Consider the following 23,356-nt stretch of genomic DNA (forward strand, 5'->3'; position numbering starts at 1 on the left):
TTTCTCTCCCACTTTCGCAACACACCTTGAGCGGCTTTCGACCATTCTAGCAATTTTCCGACGAGCTGGCCTTCAGCTCAATTTCTCGAAGTGCCACTTCGCTCTTCGTCAAATTACTGTGCTGGGCCACCTCGTTGACGCTTCCGGTGTCCGACCAGACCCAGCGAAGGTACGCGCTGTCACGAATTTCCCCGTTCCTCGATCTGTCCATGACGTTCGTAGTTTCGTGGGGCTGTGCTCCTACTTTCACCGTTTCGTGAAAAACTTTGCGGCGCTCGCACGTCCACTCACTGACCTTCTCAAGCAAGACGTCCCGTTTTGTTGGGGTCCTCTACAAGCTAACGCCTTCTCTGAGCTCATCGCCGCCCTAACGACTCCACCTATTCTTGCCCATTTTGACCCAGCTGCTCCCACAGAAGTACGCACAGACGCTAGTGGCCACGGCATCGGTGCAGTTTTAGCCCAAAACCAACGCGGCATTGATCGTGTTATTGCGTACGCAAGTCGTCTCCTTTCGAAATCTGAACGCAATTACTCGATTACGGAACGGGAATGTCTTGCCCTTGTCTGGGCGGTTTTGCAATTCCGTCCTTACTTGTATGGCCGCCCTTTTCGTGTTGTCACAGATCACCACGCTCTCTGTTGGCTTGCCTCACTGAAGGACCCCACTGGACGACTTGGTCGTTGGGCGCTGCGCCTTCAGGAGTACTCTTACTCAGTTACCTACAAGTCTGGCCGCCTCCATCTGGACGCGGACTGCTTGTCCCGCTACCCTGTTGACCAACCAGACGGATCGGAAATCGAACATAGCCCCTGCGTTATGTCCATGTATCAGTTTCTCCAGATTGGTGACGAACAACGCCGTGATGATTCTTTGCGATCGCTCATTGACCGGCTGGAATCGGCACCTAACGACGCCTCACTGCGCATGTTCGTCCTCGTGAATGGCACACTTTACCGTCGTAACGTCCAGTCCGATGGCCTTGAGCTGCTTCTCGTTGTGCCTAAACATCTGCGTTCAACGGTCCTGCATGAGCTTCACGACGAACCAACTGCTGGTCACCTTGGAGTATCCCGCACGTACGACCGTGTCCGGCGCCGCTTCTTTTGGCGTGGTCTCGCCCGGTCTGTTCGACGTTACGTGACCTCCTGCGATAAATGCCAACGTCGGAAACGTCCTGCTGCACCCCCTGCTGGTCTACTTCAACCACTCTCCATCCCGACCGCACCATTCTTCCGTGTTGGTTTAGACCTTCTCGGCCCCTTTCCTGAGTCAAGATCCGGCAACAAGTGGGTCGCCGTTGCTATCGATTATGCGACCAGGTATGCAATCACTCGAGCGCTCCTCACCAGCACTGCTACTGACGTTGCCGATTTTTTGCTCCACGATGTTATTCTACACCATGGCGCCCCTAGCCAATTGCTCACAGATCGAGGCCGTGCATTTTTATCCCGAGTAATCGGCGATCTTTTGCGCTCCTCCTCAACGCAGCACAAGTTGACCACCGCCTACCATCCTCAAACAAATGGCCTCACCGAGCGCCTAAATCGCACCCTCACGGACATGCTCTCAATGTATGTTTCCTCCTACCACCGTGACTGGGACCTGGCGCTGCCTTACGTGACCTTCGCCTACAATTCATCGCGTCACGATACCGCCGGTTATTCACCCTTTTACATGCTCTTTGGCCGTGAACCGACGTTGCCAATGGACACCCTACTTCCGGCTGCTGCCGCGCCGCCTAGCGAATATGCACGTGATGCCATCGCTCGTGCCGATCATGCGCGTCAGATCGCCCGCTCTAGGCTGTCGGCCTCGCAAGCGACCCAAAAGCGCCTCTATGACAGCCGGCATCATGACGTTCGCTTCTCACCCGGTGCCTTAGTTCTCCTGTGGTGTCCATTCCGTCGTGTGGGCCTATCCGAGAAGTTGTTATCTCGGTACACGGGTCCTTACCGAATCATCCGCCAGGTCACGGACGTCACCTACGAGATTGTTCCCGTCTCTCCGACTTTGCCGCCTGCGATCGCTCCCAGTGACATTGTTCACGTCAGCAGGCTGAAAGCATACCACCCTCCTTCTGACGACAATGTTTGAAGTGCGCCGAGACGGCGCTTCCACCGCCGGGGGTAATGCTACGAGAGACACATGCTACGAGAGACACATTCTGCCAGGGGCAGACGACAAAGAAGACGGTTCTGTCGGGTGCTGGTGGCTGTCCACCATCTTGGCTACTGTGTCTGTCTAGTGTAAATACAGTGTAAATAGTCCCGCCTTGTGTCGTTTTACGTAACAATATGATGCCAAAAAGTTATTTGCAATACATAGCTAAAATACCGCCTTGTTTAAATATTTGCTGATGAATTTTTCAAGGTTTGCATTTGTCGATAAAATGAAGGATTTCTTACAAATTTGGTGAAGCAAATCACGCCTTTTCATTACTTTGTACAATTTTATATTTCAGATGAAGTGCTCTTTTACGTAAAGGATGTCAAGGCTGAATATGTTCTCACTGACAAAAGAAACGCTGAGAAGTTCGAGGATATCCGGCAAACCGTGAGTTCTTTAATTCATTACCTGGTTAACGCGTGTCTAAAACAGCCGCCATTACCATCACCTGAGATGCAACTATTGCTCTTCACTGTCATGAATAACTGTGGCATTGCGCAAGAACTTTTCGAGTGTCCTTATATCGAATACAACACGCTCGATTTGTCTGTTTAGAGCAGGTATTTCCTTTTGCGTTCGCACAGCACCGGCCTCACAATTCCCTGTATCAGAGCTCCCTTACAGACTGTTCCCTCGAAACCTTACCTTGGTTCACAGGACAGACGTGTGCTGTGTTCCCTACGCGTACGTTCAGTACAAAAGACACATGAATGCTAAGAGACGCAAGACATATAAGCGCAAACTGCACCAAACATTAGCTCAAGTACACCCTGTAGGCGAAATCGCTATGACACAGACGGTAATTCACCCGTAGAGCACTAACCTCCCTGACCTAAGCATGATTTAGCACTTTATCATACGCTAAAATGGGTGAAAGCGAAAGCCTGCACGCTCACGGGACATTCATTAAGTTATTTACGTGACATTCTAATGCGAATGCGATTTTACTTGGTATTACTTGTTTTATCCCACCAAAGGTCATAGGTTCCAGTGCGCTAATTTATCTTAATCAACTGTGCCTTTATAAACTTCGGCTTAATTTACATCAAAGGTCGTGGGTTAGACGTCCGCCAATGGTAGGGGGTTCTACCATCAATGGTGGCACCATCAATTTTGGTGCCATTGAATTTTGGTCTCACGCAAGGTCAAGGGTTGGACTCCCGCCAAAGACTCCCATCAACTTTGGTGTCCTAACGCCGGACGGTGAACTTCTCGATTAAGCCGGATATTAGATTTTTCCACTCATGAGTTGCGGTATTGCGCAAAACCTCTTTCGGGTGTCTTTATATCGCATTAAACACGATATATTCGTCCGCTTAAATGCGGTATTTGATTTTATGTACGAATACCAGTGGCCTCATAATTCCCTACATGTATCAGAGGTCCCTTACAGACTGTTCCGTCGAAAGCTTACGTTCCTTGATAGGACAGTCGTGGTGTTTCCAATGCATACGTTCAGGACAAAAGAACATGAACGCTAAGAGACGCAAGGTAAATAAGCGCGAACTGCCCCCAACATTGGCTCAAGTTCACCCTGTAGGCAAAATGGCTATGACAGAGACGTTACTTCACCCGTAGAGCAATAACCTTTTTCGCGTTTTCATAGATTTTTTGCTAATTTATGTTTTCTGAGTTCAGGCACACACTAAGACAGCTTTGGAACCAGTAAGAATTCGTGATGTCGACAAGAATGTCAGATGACAGGGAAACCTGGTCTCTATCACAACATATTGGAAAGTTGGCAAATGCTTAAGATGAGAGATTAAATCGCTTTGCTATGTGTGGCGAAGCGTTCAGGGCATAGGAGAAACTCTTGGAAATAATCTCATTACTCTAATTAAAAAGAAGCACGGTTACTGGCGATCACAAAGTTGGACGGCGAGAGTCGATTGCAATTCAGTAAATCGGTGCCTCTATTCGAAATTCTCTTGTATCGACGGGCATAAGTCCGTCACGATCTCGACCTTTTTCATCTTGAATGCACCTCGTAGATGTGGCGGTGGTAAGCTCTTCCACCGAACAGGCAGTTAACGGAATTTGCAGTGTTGGTAACGTGCTGGGATATTCGTTCGGATCGAAATAACTTTTTGAACGTAAATAATAATCTTACAGGCAGATACAGAAAGCACCGAAGATTCTGCAAGGCCAGTTTGCAAGTGTGACTAAGAGTTATATTTCGTGAGGTGGGAAGCTCGACTTTTCGCCACGTATTTCTAGTATAAGCATGATTACGAGAAAAAAAGAACCAAGTTTTGACCTATTTTTCTCTACGACTTTTATGTTAAACTGGCGAAAAATTGTGATTCGGTTGGCTGAGTGTGTAAAGAGGTAAACATTGTTCTTCGTGGTTGCATGGCTCTTAAACGGGCTCAGAACATTTTAACTATTGAATAGGAGATTCCTTACACAGACCAGAATAGATTACCCAGATTTAGTTGATCTTCCTAATAAAGCGGATGTTGATGTTTCCTGTTCCTGTGCTAAGCATTCACATACAATTTTTTAAACGGTTCATTGACATTATTACTACTGCAAAACGCATTGCCTGACTTTGCACGTGGCCATTAATTTGCACGAGCACCAGTTATGGCTCATAGCTACTTTTGACGGTGCCTAAACATGTATGCGAAATAATAAGTGTCCTTCTCTCCTCATAATACTGCCGCAGCTCAAGAGGTGCTTTCTCATAGGCAGCGATATTCCGGGATTCCAGTCAGTCTCCAAGCTTCAAGCTATGAAAGAGAGCACCTCGCAAGACATTCACTACATGGGAGCAACCGAAATGTGGCCTGCTGCCATTTCTTTTACTTCAGGCACAACGGCAACTCCCAAGAAAATACTGATTACGCACTACACGTTTGTATCCAGTATTACCACTTTGAGGTGAGTACTCAATAAGCGGCGAGTTTGAGGTCTCCGAGTCGCATTCCAATTCCTTTGTACGAAAGGAAAAAGTTCGAACTACAAAGAATGCTGAAAATTGGCGTAATATCAGCTGTTTTTGAGCTTACTGAGTGGTGTGTGCCAATGGTAGTCGTCCCAAGGTCCTCCAGAGACGTGAGAATCTGCGTGGACTTCACAGAACTAAACCACCACGTTCTGACAGAATAGCATCGTATCCCTTCCGTGGAGCGCACACTCGGACTTCTTCATGGGGCTAAAGTATTCTCCAAAATTTATCATCCATTATAGTCATTATAATCCAATTATAATAGACGTTCTTTTTTTCCACTCCCATCTACGTATCATCGCCTTTTAGACCGTAACTACAAAGTTGGTGTACCATCTTGCCGGACTAATAATCATCGTCATCATAAACCGTCTATATTTATGTCCACTGCAGGATGAAGGCCTCGCCCTGCGATCTCAAATTACCCCTGCCTTGGACTAGCAAATTTCCTAATTTCATTACCCAACCCAGTTTTCTGCCGTCCTCGACTGCGCTTCTCTTCTCTTGGTATCCATTCTGTAACTCTAATGGTTCACCGGTTAACCATCCTAAGCATTGCATGGCCTGCCCAACTTCATTTTTTTCTCTTAATGTCAACTACAATATCAGCTATCCCAGATTATTCTCTGATCCACACCGCTCTCTTCCTGTCTCTTAATGCTAGACCTCACATTTTTTGTTCCATTGCTCTTTGTGCGGTTCTTAACTTGTTCTCGAGGTTCTTTGTTAACCTCCAGGTGTCTGCCCAATATGTTAGCACAACAGTGGTGGAATGCAATGATTGGACAATTTTCTTTGCAACGACAGCAGTAATCTCCCAGTCAGGATTTGTAATGCCTGCCGTATGCACTCCAACCCAATTTTATTGTTTTGTAAATTTCCTTCTCATGATCCGGGTGCCCTGTGATAATTGACCACATAAACGTGTCCCTTGACAGACTCTAGAGGCTGACTGGCGATCCTGAATTCTTGTTTCCTTGCCAGGCTATTGAACATTATATTTGTCTTCTGCATATTCATCTTCAACCCCACTCTTACGCTTTCTCGGTTAAGGTCCTCAATAATTTTCTGTAATTCGTCCCCATTGTTGCTGAATAGGACAATCATCTGCAAACTGAAGGTTGCTGAGATATTCTCCGCTGATACTCACTCCGAAGCATTCCCAGCCTAAGAGCTTGAATAATTCTTCTAAACATGCAGTGAATAGCATTGGAGAGATTGTCTCCTTGCCTGACCCCTTTCTTGATAGGTAATAGGCTGGACTGATAGGATGGACACATCAAGCTAATCTTTCATTCTGAAGACTAGAAAAATATGGAACCACCTTTCCGCTTCCATCACAGCCGTCACTCACACCAACAGCTTCCAGACTGACTTTCATAGAGCCTTTTGTTAACATGTTTTCTTTACTTATTATAACTGTATATTTTTCTCTCTTTCTCTGTGAGCAATTGTTATTTACCACTCATTCCTGTAATGCCCCAGGGCCTAAATAAAATAAATAAATGGATAAATAACTCAAATATAAATAAATGAGTAAATAAACAAATAAATAAATAAATAAATAAATAAATAGGACGCTAACTCTGGATTTTCGCTAATCTCGCTTAGTGAAGATTCTAAAAAGCTCGCCACATTCATCGCATATTTTGGACACTTCTTCTTCAACTGGTTACGGTTTGGAATTGCGTCCGCTCCTGAGCACTTCCAGAAACAGATGTCATGCATTTTACAAGCCATCAACAGGGTTGGCTGTTACAAGGGTGATATTCTTATCTGGGGTTCCAACGAGCATGAGCACAATGAGACATTCAGAAATCTGATTCAGGTACTCGTCATGGCTAGAGTGACAATGAACGAAAGCAAATGCTTGTTTAATATCCAACTCCTCACGTTCCTTCGACACTGGCTAGACGAAGAAGGCATACGATCCGACGAAAGGAAGGTCGAAGCGATTTTGAAAATAGGAGCCCAAGGAACAGCACCAAACCGGAGGGAAACTCGGAATGGCAACATACATCTCCAGATTCGTTGCCAATGTCTCTGAGGCTCTGCAACCCCATACTCTTTTGTTTTCAAAGAAGCCAGAGTTTGCTTGGGATGCTCCACAAGAGCGGGTCTTTCACAGAAGGAAGTCGGTGCTCTCGTCTCGCTTTGTACTGGGAGTTTCCGATCCACGAAGGGATACAATCGTCACTGGATATGCATCGTCCTTTGTACTTAGGGCATAAAATCGGGTAGAAGCAGACGAATGGTAAATTTCTGTTATCGCTTATGCCTCAAGCTTACTCTCAGAGGCCGAGAAGCGTTACGTTCAAATCGGGAAAGAGTCTCTTGCTTTACTCGGGGCATGTGACAAGTTCAGTGATTACCTAGTCGGCAACCTGTTCAAGTTGGAGACGAATCATAACCCGTTGGTTCCGATCTTCACTTCGAAGAGCCTTGACGACCTGACGCCCAGATTGCATATGCTAAAGATGAGAATGATTGGATACCAGTACGAGATTAGATACGTTCCAGGCCGAGACCTTCTGGGAGCAGACACTCTTACATGAAAGCCTCTACGAAAAACGGAAGAGAAAGATCTCGACAAAAACGTAGCAGCTTTTGTGTGCTCTTTGAAAACCTCTATTCCCATAAAGGAGCACTGCCTTTAGTGGTTAAAGGCATCTCAATAAACAGACCCTGTTTATTACAGACAAATTGCACCTCTAAGCTGTTCGAGTTGTCCCTGCCTCTTGCCAAAAGGAAGTTCTATGACTCTTACACGAAGGATACTTTCTCATAAAGATACTTTCTCTAGCCAGAGGTTATGTCTGATGGCCTACTATAGGAGCTGACGTCACGTACATAGTGAAGCAATGTCAGCAATGTGTCGAAACAAGAGTTAACAGGAAAATGCCAATGATAAGCTCGGAATTTGCAAAAGACCCTGGCAACGCACTGGAATGGACTTATTTCACTTTAAGAGCCAGTAGTGGCTGATAGCTACAAATTATTATTTGCGCCACCTGAACTGGTTCGGCTGGAGAAGCTCACGTACACAGCTGCAGTCAAACACTGCAAGTGTTTTTTGCACGCCACAGAATTCCTGTGGACGTGGTTTTCTACAATGGCCGACAGTTTTCGTCGACTTAGCTTTCGCTCTTCGCTCAAGACTACGGCATCAAGCACAATACATCTAGTCTTCACTATTGTCATAGTAATGGACTTGCTAAGACTGCGGTAAAAATTATCAAGACTTTCATGACAAAGACGGACGACCTCTACCTGACGCTTCTAGCTTGCAGGTGGACTCCTTTGAAGAAAGGGTGTAGCCCTGCGGAACTACTCATGGGTCTTCGGCTAAGAACCAAGCTTGCTCTTAGTTCCACAAAGCTGACACCCCAACTGCCAGTTCAAGAGACCCTTCCGAGATTAAAAAAACAATACCGGAAACGTCAAAGGAGTCTTCGACAGTCGTCACGGAGTCCACGGTCTACCGGAGCTTTTCTATGGAGACGGCGTCTGGTTGACAGAACTCAAGCGCGAAGCGACTGTGCAAGCCCCAGCCGATGCTGGTGCTGTACGCAGCAACAGGACCCAGCTAGTGCGATATCCCCCTGCTAACATCATCGCAGAAAGTGCCAGTATCAGTGAAGGCGTTGCAGACGGGCGTTCGTGTTGCCAAGACACTTCCCACATGCATACTATTAGTGGGAGGTGCGTGAATCCACCTGCTGCTGCGAACTTCGCTTGCTCTATTCGCGAGATTTTGTAGAGGCTGCCACCTAGTGAAAGTAGATCGAGAGTGTTCTTTATAACGGCGAGTTGTCGCTGATCTGGCAGCGCGTGCTTCTCTTTATTTAAAGCACGTCTGAGATTAATAAACGTGTGGTTATGTGACTTCTCGTCTAGGTGTGTCGTTCTTTCCTCTTGGCTACAACAATAAGGCGTACCAGGTTAAACGAACTGAACCCTTCGCTCCAACTGCGACCTCCACCCGGGAATTACCGACGTGATACATCGCTTCTATACCGTATGTAGTTCTGCTTGCTATGTCTGCGGCGGCGAAGGCAACATCAAAAATTTATTGTGCCACTTTCATCAGTTTCACTCGGAAAGACAAACATTATCTATCGCAATGCGACGACTGGAAAATCGGTCGTTGTCCGTATAGGTGCTACACGAAGACCATCCTCATCGCTCGTCGTCGGCACTCACAGCTGTGAAGGCCTTTTGTCTTTCTTGAGGGCGCCTGGCCTATGTGAACGCCTTTGACTTGCTCAGGCCCTCGTCATGTGGGTGCGAGCTCACCTCGTCTTTCCCCACTCCTCTCTCTGTCTTATCTTTCTATTTACTTATTTTTTATATTTTTTTTTACTTTCACATACGGCAGCGACTAGTGGGGCTATGTCAGGAGTGGATAATACAAACAACAAATGCAACAGGCAACAAAGAAAGAAAGTTAAGCGAAATGTTGAGGGAGCACAAACAAGAATTCGCTTAATCGGAGAGAACGGTTCGTTACTGGTAGCGAATTCCAACTTTCAATTGTTTCAGGAAAAAAGCTATACTTAAAAGCATTGGTGCACACAAAAAAGGGTGTAATGTTAACAACGTGCTGTCTGCTAGTAGAAGACAATTTAGCAAAGGCTGCGAAGATATTCATTACTGGAGAGGCGACAAGACGAGTGAATAATGCCGAGAAAAAGTTTTTAAAAATTAACGTGTCGCTGTTCGGCGAGAGATGTTAGGTTGAGTGAAGGCATGACTGACGATGTTGAGAACTGGTGGTCATAACGTCGGTAGGTAACTCTAATGGATTTCTTTTGGATGGTCTCAACTCTGTCTATTTCGAACTGCTTGTATGGATTGCAGATGATACTACCATACTCAAGTATATGGCAAATAAAAGTTTTATATAACAGTAATTCAGTGTCGTGCGGAGGATTAGGCAGCGTACGACGTAAATAACCGAGTTTTTGTAGAGCTTTAGCCGTAATGGAATCAATTTGCTTTGACAAGGACCGGTTAGTGGTGAATGTGAGACCAAGATATTTATATTCAGAAACGCGTTTAATTAAATTACCATTAGATTCGTAGCTGAAAAAGAACGGGCTAGCTTTATTAGAGAAGGACATAACGACAGTCTTACGGAAGTTAATAATGGTTTGCTATGTTTCACACCACGGCATTAAGGCGAACATGATCAAATGGAGATGGAATGATGTCATATAATACGCAGTCGTCTGCATGTATTCGGGTTTTAGATGATATCTTACATGGTAAATTATTATTATATATTAAGAAAAGAAGAGCACCGAGGACCAATCTTTGAGAAACGCCTGATGACACGTCAACCACCAAGGAATTGATCGAGTTAAAGCTTACGAATTAAGAGCGGTGAGACAAAAAAAAAAACTCTCTATCCAGTTCACTAACTGGGGGTTGGTAAGAATGGCATTTAGTTTGGACATCCAAAATCAAAAAAAGATGGCTGACTAATGGAGTAGCACACGAGGAATAAGGATTATAAACAGGGATAAGGTGCCTCAGAAAGGCTGGCCAACGTTTCGATAGGAGGACCTATCTTCGCCAAAGGCAGTAGTTTTGAGTGAAGTACGGTATCGAAAGCGCTGATTACAAAATGCATTTTTTCCAAGTAAAGCTTGCACCAGCCCGATTGCGTATCTAGATGATCTGGAAAAACGGAGAACTTAAGGTCTGACAGAAGCAAAAGGGCGATGCCGTCAATTTGGCTGTTTTGTCTGTCCGTCCGAATTGCGATATAGTCCGGTGGAGTGAATTCCGAATCAAAAATCCCACTGTGTAGCCACGTTTCCGTGATGGCAACAACGTGAGGACAGTACGAGTGAATAAGAGACAAGATGGCAGGAAATTTATTTGCGATATTTTGTGCATTAACATTGAGTAAACGAAGTTATTCAAGCAATGTGGAAGCTGCTCAAAGATGCGATGATGGTGATACAGTATGGCTGCTGACATCGGCACGGTTGGTAACTGAAGGCACAGATGAGAAGCGAAAAGATTTACTGGAAAATTTCACCATTCCTTTAATAATAGTAATAATAATAATAACAATAATTATAATAATAATAACAATAATCGTAATTTGGCAGGAAACATTCAAAAATACAACCTTCCTACCAGAGTCAACGAGGCAAAAGGCGCCTATTTGGTGCCTGCCAAGGCCTCGTTTCTCCGACGTGCAGCAGACAGCGATCAGCGCTGTCGCAAAAAAATACCAATTTGTAGTAGTACATGAAAAATATGTGCAAGTATATACTGCATACATTATAGGACACGAATAAAAAGTGCACGGGGGCGGGGGGATTTGGTCTGGAAGCCCAGCATATGGAGACAGGCATTTTAAGTTCAAAATGCTCTAGGTAATAATAATTAAAAGACATTGTGTATCTTACAGAGCAACAAAGCAATGACAATGTGGCACTTTGGTAGAATATTGCAACAGGAAACAATTCGGTACTTTCATACATTTTCTCCATTACATACATTTAGGTACATGGGACTAATCGCACAAATAGGACATTCACTCTTGTTTTAATTGATAAAAATGGACTTTGATTGTTGCGCGATAGCAACTAGTTCCGGGTAGAAATTTAATAACCCTGGTATCTGGTAACCTAACAACTGCGTCCCGTAACATGTTCTAATTTTTTTCTTTGCATAAATATTCTGCCAAAGTGCATGATTAGATTCGGGTCACTTATATGGTGCCTTTAAATTGAGGAAAATCTTGAGCGCAAGGCGCTGGCGAAAAATATTAGAAATAGTCAAGATACCGTTTTTTTTTAAGAAAGGTACTGAGTGTTGTTGCCATGATAAATTTTCAATGAATCGAATACACTTCTTCTGTAATACTTGAAGGTGATTATTATTACCCTGAGTGGTGGTTCCCGAGACCAAAATACAATAGTGCAAATGCGAGAATACTATAGAGTAGTAAAGCTGTCGTTTAAACCATGATGGTAGCATGAAACGTAACCTATGTAGCATACCTATTGTTCTGGACACATCAGCGTGAAGATAGGGGACATGTTGTGTCCGACTTAGATGTTCATGGAAGTGGACGCCTAGGAACTCATGTGTGTCACTTAATTTTTTGCCATTAAAAGTGAGCTTTAAATTACTGATGATTGCTTTATTATTAGCTCTGAAATTATTATAGTTGGTTTTCTCAGTGTTAAGAGCCAACTGATTGTTCAGTAACCAGAACGGCAGCTGTTGAAACCAAGCCTGACTGTAAATACTGTTTATGTTACCACCGTGAAAAAATACATTAGTGTCGCCAGCGTATAGCACAAAGTCAGGTGTATCAGGTATGAGTACAATGTCATTTATATAGAGAAGAAACAAGAAGGGGCCTAGGATTTAGCCCTGAGGAACACCGTATTGTATTCATTCTAAACTGGAATAATTATCATCAACGCTTGCAAACTGATAGCGATTATGCAAGTAACTTCTACTCAATTTAAGTGCATTGGCGCGTATACCGTACTTGTTAAATTTATGAAGAAGAACGCCATGCTTGATAGAATCGAACACTTTCCTGAAATCTAAAAAGATGCCAATAGAAAAGAACCTATTCTCAATACCTGTTATTAGTCTTTCTTTGATTTCAATAAGAGCTGTTTCCACAGATTTACCTCTGTGAAAGCCATGTTGCTGCTGTGCTATAATGCAACTCTAGTGTAAAAAATCGTTTAACCTTTGTAGTTAGGCGCGTACTCCCAGTGATAGCGTATCTTATTAATAAAGACATGATCATAGCGCATTTTTAAAACAAAACCTTTGTCGCGAAATGAACCGGAGGCCTCCCAGAGCTTTTTGCAAACAGATGTCACATTTGAAGACAGGTCATTGGTAAAGCGCAGATTGGAATTTTCTAGTTTAGAGGCGTTTTGAAGACCTGAAGCGTATGCTGGAAATTTAAGATTTCCGTTATTACTGAGCGCGAGCTCACCTCATATTTCCCCCACACCTCTCGCTATCTCATCTTTCTGTTCCCTCTTTTTCGTCCGCCAGAATAGCGTACCCAACCAAACGCATATCTGATTAGCATCCCTGCGTTCGCTCTCTTTTTTCTGCGCCTCCTCAGTTATATTTCAAAATTTCAAAATTAGCGTTGTGTTTTACATCCGGCAAGCGCATATTTTATCTCACAATTAAAAGCCGCCCGTAAGTGTTACGTAGGAAGGTCTCCATTGAGCGGTTACGGTATTTCTACTAGGACAGGCTGCTAGGCGTGGGTGCAGCAGAACTGTACGCGGCGGCTTCCTTTCTTTTCAGATTAATTGTTCAGGTAAATATTAGAGTTTGAAATTCTAGGCACGACGTTATTAGTAAGGAATACAGCTCTATGAACTTAAGAGCAAGCACGCGTACCTGACATTCTAGTTGAGACTTATGAAAAGAGGTGAACTTGCACAACACGCGCTAACATTATAGCAGATAACCGGATTATTATTACAGGAAGGAAGTGGCTGCAAATTGAAGGGAAACGGCATCGATGGCCAGAAATAATTGGTATGACAGGAACATGAATTTTTGGGGCCATAGGAGAAAGACTGCTTCTGACTTAACGGGCACCTGCAGCCCGTTGGTAGTGGTCTTCCTCTCGAGATGATGAAGCTGGTATAATGGCACTGAAAATGATATCTATCACAATTCCGCAGGTCTTCTCATCTGCTACAGTCTGGAGACCGATACGTAATCTTGGAGTCCATGGCACATGCATTCGGCTTTTACTTCAACATGTATGCTGTGTGTCTTGGAGCGACGATTGTCGTGACACCGATGACCCCAGAATCTGAAGATTTGGCTGACTTGGTCGACAAACACAAGGTACTACTTTCGTTCGTCCCATGTTGACAGGCGTTGTTTTCCTGTCTGATCTACCACGCGCGTAATGTCGGGAATAAACAATCTTGTCGCGATGGTATTGATTTTGGAAGGGTCAATATTTATGCTTATATCCAAGGTGTGCTTATATCCACTGCCAGTGCATGTTACGAAAGCCCGTGTGCCTAATGTAATCTAGAGCACTTCACTATGTCACCAGGCAGCCCATGCAGAGGTTACTGTAAGCGTGCTAAGCAACATTTCGCGTTTAGACAGTGCGGCTTTTGATTAAACGTTTGGTTCTTCACAAGTTTATACGATTTATTCTTGCTTCAAAATGTATCTTATCAGGTTGTGCAGTTTTCATAGAGAAGACATCCTGCAGAATATTTTCGTATTTAGGTGGAATACATTATCATATACCACAAGAAAAATTATGTATGACCCATGGTTGCCTATGTAGCAATGTAGTAATGCAGTTATTTTGGATTGCTTCATTGGCATTGCCTTTGTGCGTATAAAAGTACTCGCTCGCTCACATGCCTTCGCACAACTGCTACGACTGTGACTATCCGCGAAAATAGTAGGTCAGACTCTGCTGGAGACAATGTAGTGATTCTTTTCCAACTGTTTTCTTGTCAAGCTTCATACGAGAGTGGTACAAGCAGTATGTGGTCTAAGATACCTCAGGTTTATATGGGCTGGTCGAGTATGGTGAATGATACCAAAATATTAGAATCAAGTGAAATGAGTCGTTTTAATAATACAGGCGTGTGTTGCATTCATAGTGGCCCTAAAACCTTAACTAAATCAGCTGGGAAGCCAAACTTTCCTTTCGAGCATCACCTGGCATGTTTCTGGTGTTATCTTACACGAAGGATTTCACATTCTGAAGAAACTTGTTCCTTTTGGATAATGCAGCCACTGGCACCATGACACCAGTTCGGAGGTCCCTCGTGGCTGTTTATAGCGCCTTGACTCCAGTTCATTCTAGGAAAAAACTCCACAAAAATAAGTGCTGAATCCTAATGTGCACAATATTGTAGACGCCTCATGTATGGGCGATGCGTTGCTTTAATGTGAAGATACGCACAAGCCAATAGCCGAGCCATCATTCACCTTGCTGGTCTTGGGTTCCCGTCTTTACCCGCCTGAATGAAGCTAGCACTAGCATACTTACTGAACGTGCATTGAGCTTTTGCGATGACTACGTTTTGCGGTGAAATAATCCAACTTCAAGTGCCTCAGATTTCAAACAGTGCACATCGTATTGATTCAAATGCCACTTCTCACAAGAACAATTTCACATTCTGAAGACGCTTGTTTCTTTTCGATGAAGCAACCACTGGCACCATGATACCGATGCGCAGGTCTGATGTGGCTGGACGCACAGTCAGACACACGAGTGCGCAGCTTGCGCTGAACGCGCTAGTCCCCGTTGTCGTCCTCTTCCTCTAATATTCACCGTACTCCGGGGCGGGAATAGGCAAGTTCTAAAGGCTACAGTTTCTGCACAGGTCGGGCCAGCTGTGAGCCATTGGGTATTTCAACTTAACGTGCACGAAAGATGCTATCTTAACTTTGGGTACAGTGGCTCACTACAAACAGTTTTCCAGAACATTCCAGTAGCGTTGTGCTCATGAATAATCACAACGTCACCATTATTTATGTTATACATTTGTGACGATTTTCTCGAGTGAACGTATTTACAGTGTCAGGGCATATTCACGAAGCCATCTCTTCCACAGTTGTTTCATTATTTGCTGCCTATGGACTCACAAACAGACAGCTCAGTATCCGTGTCTCCCCACTCATTTCAAGTTTTGTGACTATACAGAAGACGGCTGCCTAACAAAAAATGAGACGGGGATAGAATGCCTGGCTCTTTAGGAGAACAGTAAATGAAAGTTATGGGTACGGAATTAACAAGTTTCCGTTTCGGCCGGCAAAGTGCTCAGGTGCTGTACGTGAACGAACCCTTTTCCAATGACTTGCGAAGGCACATCTTAGCAATCCTAACTAACCGTTCCCCAAACCCAGCCCACTAAGCAGCTATCTCTACTGTAAATTTCCAAATCATGTCGTGAATAGAGCAATACTACCTGACTTCGTCTTTCCTCAACAACTGGTCCATGGAGGCTAACTCACGTGCAGCTTCCTAAATGTAGAATGCGCGGTGTTCTACCTCTTTCAGAAAATCTTTTGAAGCCACGTGGAAAGCATTTGCAGTAAGTTTAACAACATGTTCTAGATGAATTGCTCTAACTACTGCACACTTGAAGAGCACTACGTGTATCTTGACGCGACTGCAGTGTTTCATCAAAAAAATGTTGCAGTGGCTTAGCTCGGCTATGCCAGGATATACGTAGCGTTAGCAAAAGTTCAGCTGATTATTCTTAGCTTTCCTGGTTGTCTAGATTGTCAAGGACTAGCTTGATTGTCATGCTTACTGCTGCTCCAATGACACACACGCGGTATACGTATTATGTGGCACATGTATATAGCCTTCTTCTGTTCATTCCTCCTACGCTCAACCGCTAATTGACATGCAACTACTTCGGGATCCGATGAGTCAAGCTTCTCCGTTCTTCTGCGCTGTTGAGCAGCATTTGCGCTCTCCTTCTCCATGGCTATACCACACTGGCAAACGCCAGTCAGAAGCGCAGCGGCTCCAGCGCAGTGTCAGACGGCAACTGCCCAGCGAGCGCGTGCCGGCGCCAGTGCGTCTACCACGGCTACGACGTCACTCCTCTGGAATGCGCAGACCGGCGGCGGCGGAGTGCGCGAGAGGTGCCGGCTCCGGTGGCTCCGGTGCGCAAGCCGTGTGACATCACTGATCCTTGCGCATGCGCAGCACGGCTCTTGATGTGCCGCGCGAAACGGGCTTGGCTAGGCCAGTGTAGCTAACGCTACAAAAATGTCAGTTTCGCCCTAAGGGCGAAGCAATGAATGCGATAGCAACACAGCAATGTCATACGAAGTAAGGTGAGCGGCTTTGGTAGCAATATGAATTGTAGTAAACATGAGCTGATTAAGTAAGCAGGTGTGCTGCGGCGTAAGTAGATCGACATGAAGAGAGACTCGATGACCACAAGAAGGCGCGTGTGAAACGGTGGTGTTGATGAGAAGCGCTTCCCGTGGGCAGCGCGTGCGAAGGGACACACCTGTAGCGCTGCACTGCCGATCCTGGCAGCATTGCATGTGTAGGGTGCGTTGGAAAATGTGACCCGACTATTACTAACTGAATTAACAAGCGTGGTGTGAGCGCGCACAAACAAACACGAATAGATCCCACTGAATGACTGCAGACAACGACTGTCAAAACGCTGGCAGCAAGCATACGCCGCAGCGGGCGAAGGTGCGTGCGGTATATCGCTACAACGGAAACTGAGCGGCGAATGCACGGCGCATAAAGGTCAGAGCCGTGTGGAGATAAGAGACGGTGCCGACGAGCGGCGAGCGCGGTTGTTGGCCGAGTAGAAGTGCGCCTCCCCCCCCCCCCCCCACTCTCTCCGGCGCTGGCTTCCTGCTTGCTTGCTTGCGCGTGGGAGATTGAGTGCGGTCGCTCTCCGTGATAGCGCGCGTCCCCGCACGCTTCCGCTCGGGCATACGGCGCGCGGCGAAGATATTATCTATAGGGAACCTCACGGCGACGGCGACGCCGACGGCAGAAATCCGGTTGAAGAGTCCATATAATTGCTATCGCAATAACATTACTCCATCTCTCGCTAAAGGGGTCCATGTGTGGATGCGAAGCAGCGGGAGATGGTTTTGCGGCAGCGGCCCGAGCGCTCATCGCGGCGCTGCACAGAAGAATGAGGCGCGCGCATTCCGTCATTTTCATACCGCGGAACTACCGTGGCGCCCCCAGCGGAGTATGCAGCTTGAGCAGGAGATGGTTTCGCGGCAGCGGCCCGAGCGCTCATCGCGGCGCTGCACAGGAGAGAGAATGAGGTGCGCGCGCTCCGTCATTTTCATACCGCGGAACTACCGTGGCGCCCCCAGCGGAGTATACAGCTGTCGCACTACCTGTCGTGCGCGCCGCTCCGGATTCCTAGAGGAGAGAAAGGGGGAGCGTAGGAGAAGAGAGAGAGGGAGGGGACGCGCATGAGCTGTGGGGGTGTGGCACGTGGGCGCCGCGCCGTAGAGGATTCCTACAGGAGAGAAAGTGGGGATCGCAGGAGAGGGGAGAGAGGGGAGGGGACGCGCATGCACTGTGGGGGTGTGGGACGCGGGCGCCGCTCCGTACATTATTCCTAGAGAAGAGAAATGGGGGAGCGTAGGAGAGGAGAGAGAGCGGGAGGGGATGTGCTTTGGGGATGTGGGACGTGGGAAAGACGGACAGAGCCGCCGGCAAGAAATGCTTCGCATTTAAAACTTGTCCTGCAAAGTTAACTCCCGTAACCTCAAAAGGGACCGAATTCAACACACACTCATGGGCAAAAGGGCGCTGTCGGTGAACTCGCAACCTTGAGGCGGAACCGAGCACAGATCACAAATTTTCGCAGCACCGCCTTCATTGCTTGTCACATTCTGTGCATCCAGCACCGGGCGCGAAGTTCAGTTAAGGTGTCACCGACACCACCATGGAGCACACTTCTACGTGCTTGCAAAATGACCAGGTACTTGACCGGGTAGTTGTACCTGGCATCGGCGTTCAGAATGCGAGTTCTAATACTCATGAGGCCATTTTCGACGATGAAGGGATGCACGTCTCTTATTGATGACCTCTTTTCGAGGCGTTGCCCAACTTAAAGTTCGGTTTGGCATAGGTGTCCCTCTGTGTTTGCTTGAACTAGATGTTCTAAACTTCTTGAAGTTTAGTAGCGGTAAGTGCTCCTTTTCTATGTGACGGTGGCGATCGACAGTTGTCAAAGAAGCGTTTTACCCATGTTAGCATTCTGGCGCTCCGTAACCAAGAACTAAATCTTTCTGCACTGAAAAGTGGTTCTATTATAACGCTCACCAGTACTGGAACACTTGTTTGCCTGCCAGTCCAGAGTATTGAATGTCAGATTTCATCGGCCAACTATTTGCTGTTGGTAGAAGCCCGTTTGATCCTTTCCACGACAGCTGGCTGTTTCGAAGGTCTGTAAGTGAAAGCCCACGCGTCAACAGATCAGCCGGGTTTCGGGTTCCCTGACATTGATGCAACGAGTATGAACCTGCTACTTGACGTATCTAGTCAACTCTGCTATAAACGAATTGATTCCACTTGATTACCAAGCTTTGTATCCAACAAAGAGTTACAGTTGAGTCCGTCCCCAGGAGCTCTTCTATTTTCCAGTGCCTAAACTCTAGAGCTTCCTGCAAAGGCTTTATGATTCTAGAAGCCAGAACCGCTGCTACGAATTCGAAATATGGTAACGTGATCCGTCTGATTCGAGCTACTCTACACTTCCAAAACGGAAGCTGAACGTCGACGTTACCGCACTGGCTTTCAAGTCTCATATAAACTACTGCACCGTAGGCACTAGAGCTGGAATCCGCAAATACGTAAGGCTAGTAGCTTGTAGGTTTGTCAATAATTTCAGCTCACACATGCAGAGTGAAAACACCTCAGAGCTTTTCAGCTCATGGAACCGACTTTTCTATTTGTGTCTAAGTGGCTCAGGCATAACTTCTTTCCATGCTGTGCCGTGCTACCACAATCTTTGAAAGAGGGCTTTCATCCTAAATACGAACGTTGATAGCCAACGGAATGGATCGAAAGACCATGCGGTCGTCTCAAGGACACATCTATTTTGTCGTCTTTTTTGCGAGCAGCTGCAACAGTGGTACCATGTTTAGAATAAGCTTGTCAGCAGCTGTGTCCCATAGCAAGCCTAGAACCTTCAAAGGAGCCACTGCTGGAACGGAGTCCAATTCATAAGCAATGTGCCCTGTTAGCTTATCATCATTGGTGAACCATTTTTGCAGCTTCATACCCGCTTTGCTCGTGATGAGTTTCACTTCTTTAAAAAAGTGGAAAGCTTCTTCTGAAGAAGGAACTCCTTTGACGAGGTTGTGAACCTATAAGTTCACAGCAAGTTGCATTGCAGTAGATCGCAGCTCAGAATCGACGTGCTTTAAATGATACTGGAACATCGCTGTCAAGAGGAATTTACTTGCTGTAGTTCCAAATGGCACTCGTGCCTTGATATACTCTACTACTTTAGGCGCAGGCTCACTTGTATTTGGTGTACCGTCAAACCATAAAAACCGCAAGGCGTCGCGATCAAGCTCTTGAATGCCGATTTGAAGAAACGCCTTTCGTACATGGGCAATAATTCCAATCTTGTCTAGTCTGAAATTCACAAGCGTTTTAATCATGTCGTTACTGATATTGGGTCCTTTTTCTAATAGTTTATTTCGAGACGTTCCACGAAGTCTGTGTGACAAAGCATCGACGACCACCCTCAGCCGTGTCGACGAGGACGATTCTGTGATAACGGCATGGTGTGGTAGGCAATACCATCTCTCTGCCACGCCTTGTCCGTAAATTTTTTCTGCGTGCTCATCCAGTTCACAATGTCTCGCTGCTTTGTCGTACTGCTGAAGGAGCTCCTCGTAACTGTCCAATCGCCTCAATAAAGGTTGACGGCGTCTAACCGCAACACTTCGGTTGTCTGCTATATTTGTGATGACGGGCTTCCACCGAAGTGCTAATTCGTACCTCCCATTCTTGAACGTTATTGCCGCCGTGAATTGTCGGACCACTTCAATTCCATGCTCTTCGTTAGACGAAGGGCCAGAAATGCCTATGCTGTCTATAGATCCCAGAAGTTCTGTAGGACTTGAGACATGTCGGCCTCTGTGAAACTCAGGCGGTGTACACAAACGTGCGTGCAGGCTTCTTTGAAAATGCGCATGTCGCATGGTACATGTCCTTCAAACATCCAGCCAAGCTTAGTGCTGATCGCAGCTAATCCTGTCACTTCGTCGTGTGACCAAACGTCGTTTAGCACGACTTCCACATCTGCATGGTCGGATCCAATGGGCAATTTTATGCCAACTTCTGTCTGTAGGCCAGCAAGCGATACAAAGTCAGCAATAAACTTCTTTGCAGTGGCCAGATTGTGCACAAATGTCTGTGCGTCTGGAGGCTCAATCATGTGGTTGCAAATAAAGGGAACCTCCAAATCCTTCATTTCGGGCTTGGAGCTGTCAAACTGGATAATTAAAGTAACCTTAACCCGGCTGAGCGAGCTGCTTTTTGGTGTGCCGCTCGAACCACCAAACGCTTTAACTTCACAATCTACTTTCTTCCACGTTGGCAGGCTTAGTTTTCTGAATATATATTATCTGATAAACGTCCTCTATCTCTCGTTGTGCAGGACCCTTCTTATGTAAGAAGAACTGAAGTTACGTAGAGCCTATACTGGGAACGTCTGCAGTTATACGTCATTTACAAGCAAATTGCCAATAGGTGCCTGTGCGGCAATACAAGCTCAGGTTTAGCGTACAACCGGTTTCTTCGTGCTAGCGTAGTTGGGGTCACACAGAGGTGTTGCGTGCTTGTTTTTACTGTTAGCCCAACGGATGTTGTGTCGGCAATCTTTCGAGCGGTGGACTCACAATGTAAACTTGAAACTTTTACCTGATTTCGCCAGATGGCTCTTCTTCTCATAAAGACTTAGTGCAGGCGTGCATGTTTCCATAGCATGTGTCGGCGAAAGGGAGAACAAGAAAGTATCTTTCGTCTTCCTAGATTCATTGTGCAAAACGGAGGGGGTAGGCGTCGCATCGGGCCTCAAGTCCCGCCTTATATCTTGCGTGTTGCAAACACAGGACTCCTGTTGCCCGCTTTTCACACGGGCTTCGACCTCCAGTTGTATGTATTCCAATATCTGCCCTAGCTCCCTCTCTAATGACTTCGTCTCCTCAGGCCTCTATAGTAAGTTTTGTTGCTTGTAGTGTTCCACCACGATGTCATTGGGGATCACCCTGGTTAGAATCTCGGCGAGTATCGCAACGTGTGAAAGCTCCGATCATCCACGAGCCTTGACACCACTCACGTTAATGTGTGCTGTATCCAGGAGAGTCCTCATAGCGGTCACACCAGTAGAAATCCTCACTGATCTCAGCGTTCGAAGACTCTTCAAGTATTTCTGCTCGTTGACCCTCATGTTGCCAAAGTGGTTTGTTAGAATTTCGATGGCATCTTCATATGATGCGCCCGTTACTTGAGTTCTATCGATTTGACCGCTGGTCCTGTCAAAAGGGTTTTAAAGTAGTGGAAATGGTAAATTTTTGCGAAACTGGTATTCTTGCAGACGGCATGCCTAAACACGTCCTGAAAGGCTGCCTCTCTTGCAGTACTCCGTTGAAGTGAACCAAGTCGACCTTCGGAAGTCTAGAAGCACCGACAACCGGTCTTGAGGTATCACCGAGCACATGATATTTGGAGGTCGTACCTGAAGCTGAGGCTCTGTTGGGTGCCGGCAGGTCTCAGTCCGCGGTCATTTGAGGCCGAAGCTGTTCGATGTGGTTACAGAGAATGAACAACGTTGCTACCACGTTGGCTTCATATTCCGCAACCGAGATGTAGTCTTCAGATGCTTGTTCGTCCATGACGCATCCCTCCATTTTTTCTTTGAGCACCCGTAGCCCATCGGTGCTGTTCTTCATTGTGCCATGCAGCACTCAGAGTGCCGAAGCGCTAAATTCAGCCGTTTCTATGAGTTGACTTGCCTCGTTTCGGAGACAGGTTGGGTCGCTCGCTTGCCCTTGATCCGCCCCATTCTTCGAAGCCCGCCGGGTTTCATGTTCCGGTCGCTTGAACGAGAGAGTCCTTGGTTTCGGCATCAGAAAAATGTGTACCAAAGGAGTCTGCGCACTAGACGGGCGGAAAAAGGGAAGAGAGAGAGAAACAACTTTATCACATCCTAAAGGGAAAGAGGCTACGAGAAGGCGAGAGAGGTTGTCCTACTCGCGGTAGGCCGCCTCTACCACTTGAGCCCACCTCAGCCCACCTCACGATAGCTTCCTGAAGCTCGGGGTTGTAGCTGCGCATGACATCCTCCCACAGCTCCCGACTACTTAAAACTGTACAAAGGTTAAGGGGTGAGGAGCCACATAATGTGGTTTAAGTCCGCTCTGCTAGCTGCACAAAACTTGCTGGCTGAAGTAGGGTATATTCCAGGGTGAATTTCGTGACGTAAGGCTAGGCATAGAAAAGTCCGAGTCTAGTTTACGCCATAGCACCTCGTGTATGCGTGACAACCGACGCATTAAAGGTGGGAGGGTTCGGCGACCTATGCCCGTAAATGTCGTGGTATGAAAGTAACCTGCCTTTGGAGGTAAATGCTGGAGGGAGATTGTTGGCGTATGAACCGTCCCGTATGCTAGCCTGCGCTCCGTTCGTGAAAGCTCTAGCACTTGCGTGGGCC

General features: G+C 46.3%; 1 protein-coding gene across 1 annotated transcript in view; it reads left to right on the top strand.

The window, feature by feature from the left end:
• LOC119464796 (luciferin 4-monooxygenase-like) overlaps nt 1-23,356 on the top strand; it is an 89,569-nt gene that overhangs the window by 50,085 nt on the left and 16,128 nt on the right. Inside the window, exons 5-7 of the mRNA XM_037725723.2 lie at nt 2,466-2,557; nt 4,839-5,053; nt 13,820-13,988. Of these exons, the coding sequence (XP_037581651.2) occupies nt 2,466-2,557; nt 4,839-5,053; nt 13,820-13,988 (476 nt within the window). The remainder of the gene's footprint in view (nt 1-2,465; nt 2,558-4,838; nt 5,054-13,819; nt 13,989-23,356) is intronic.

The sequence above is a fragment of the Dermacentor silvarum genome, chromosome 9 (assembly GCF_013339745.2).
Source record: "Dermacentor silvarum isolate Dsil-2018 chromosome 9, BIME_Dsil_1.4, whole genome shotgun sequence".
NCBI classification, from domain to species: Eukaryota; Metazoa; Arthropoda; class Arachnida; order Ixodida; family Ixodidae; genus Dermacentor; species Dermacentor silvarum.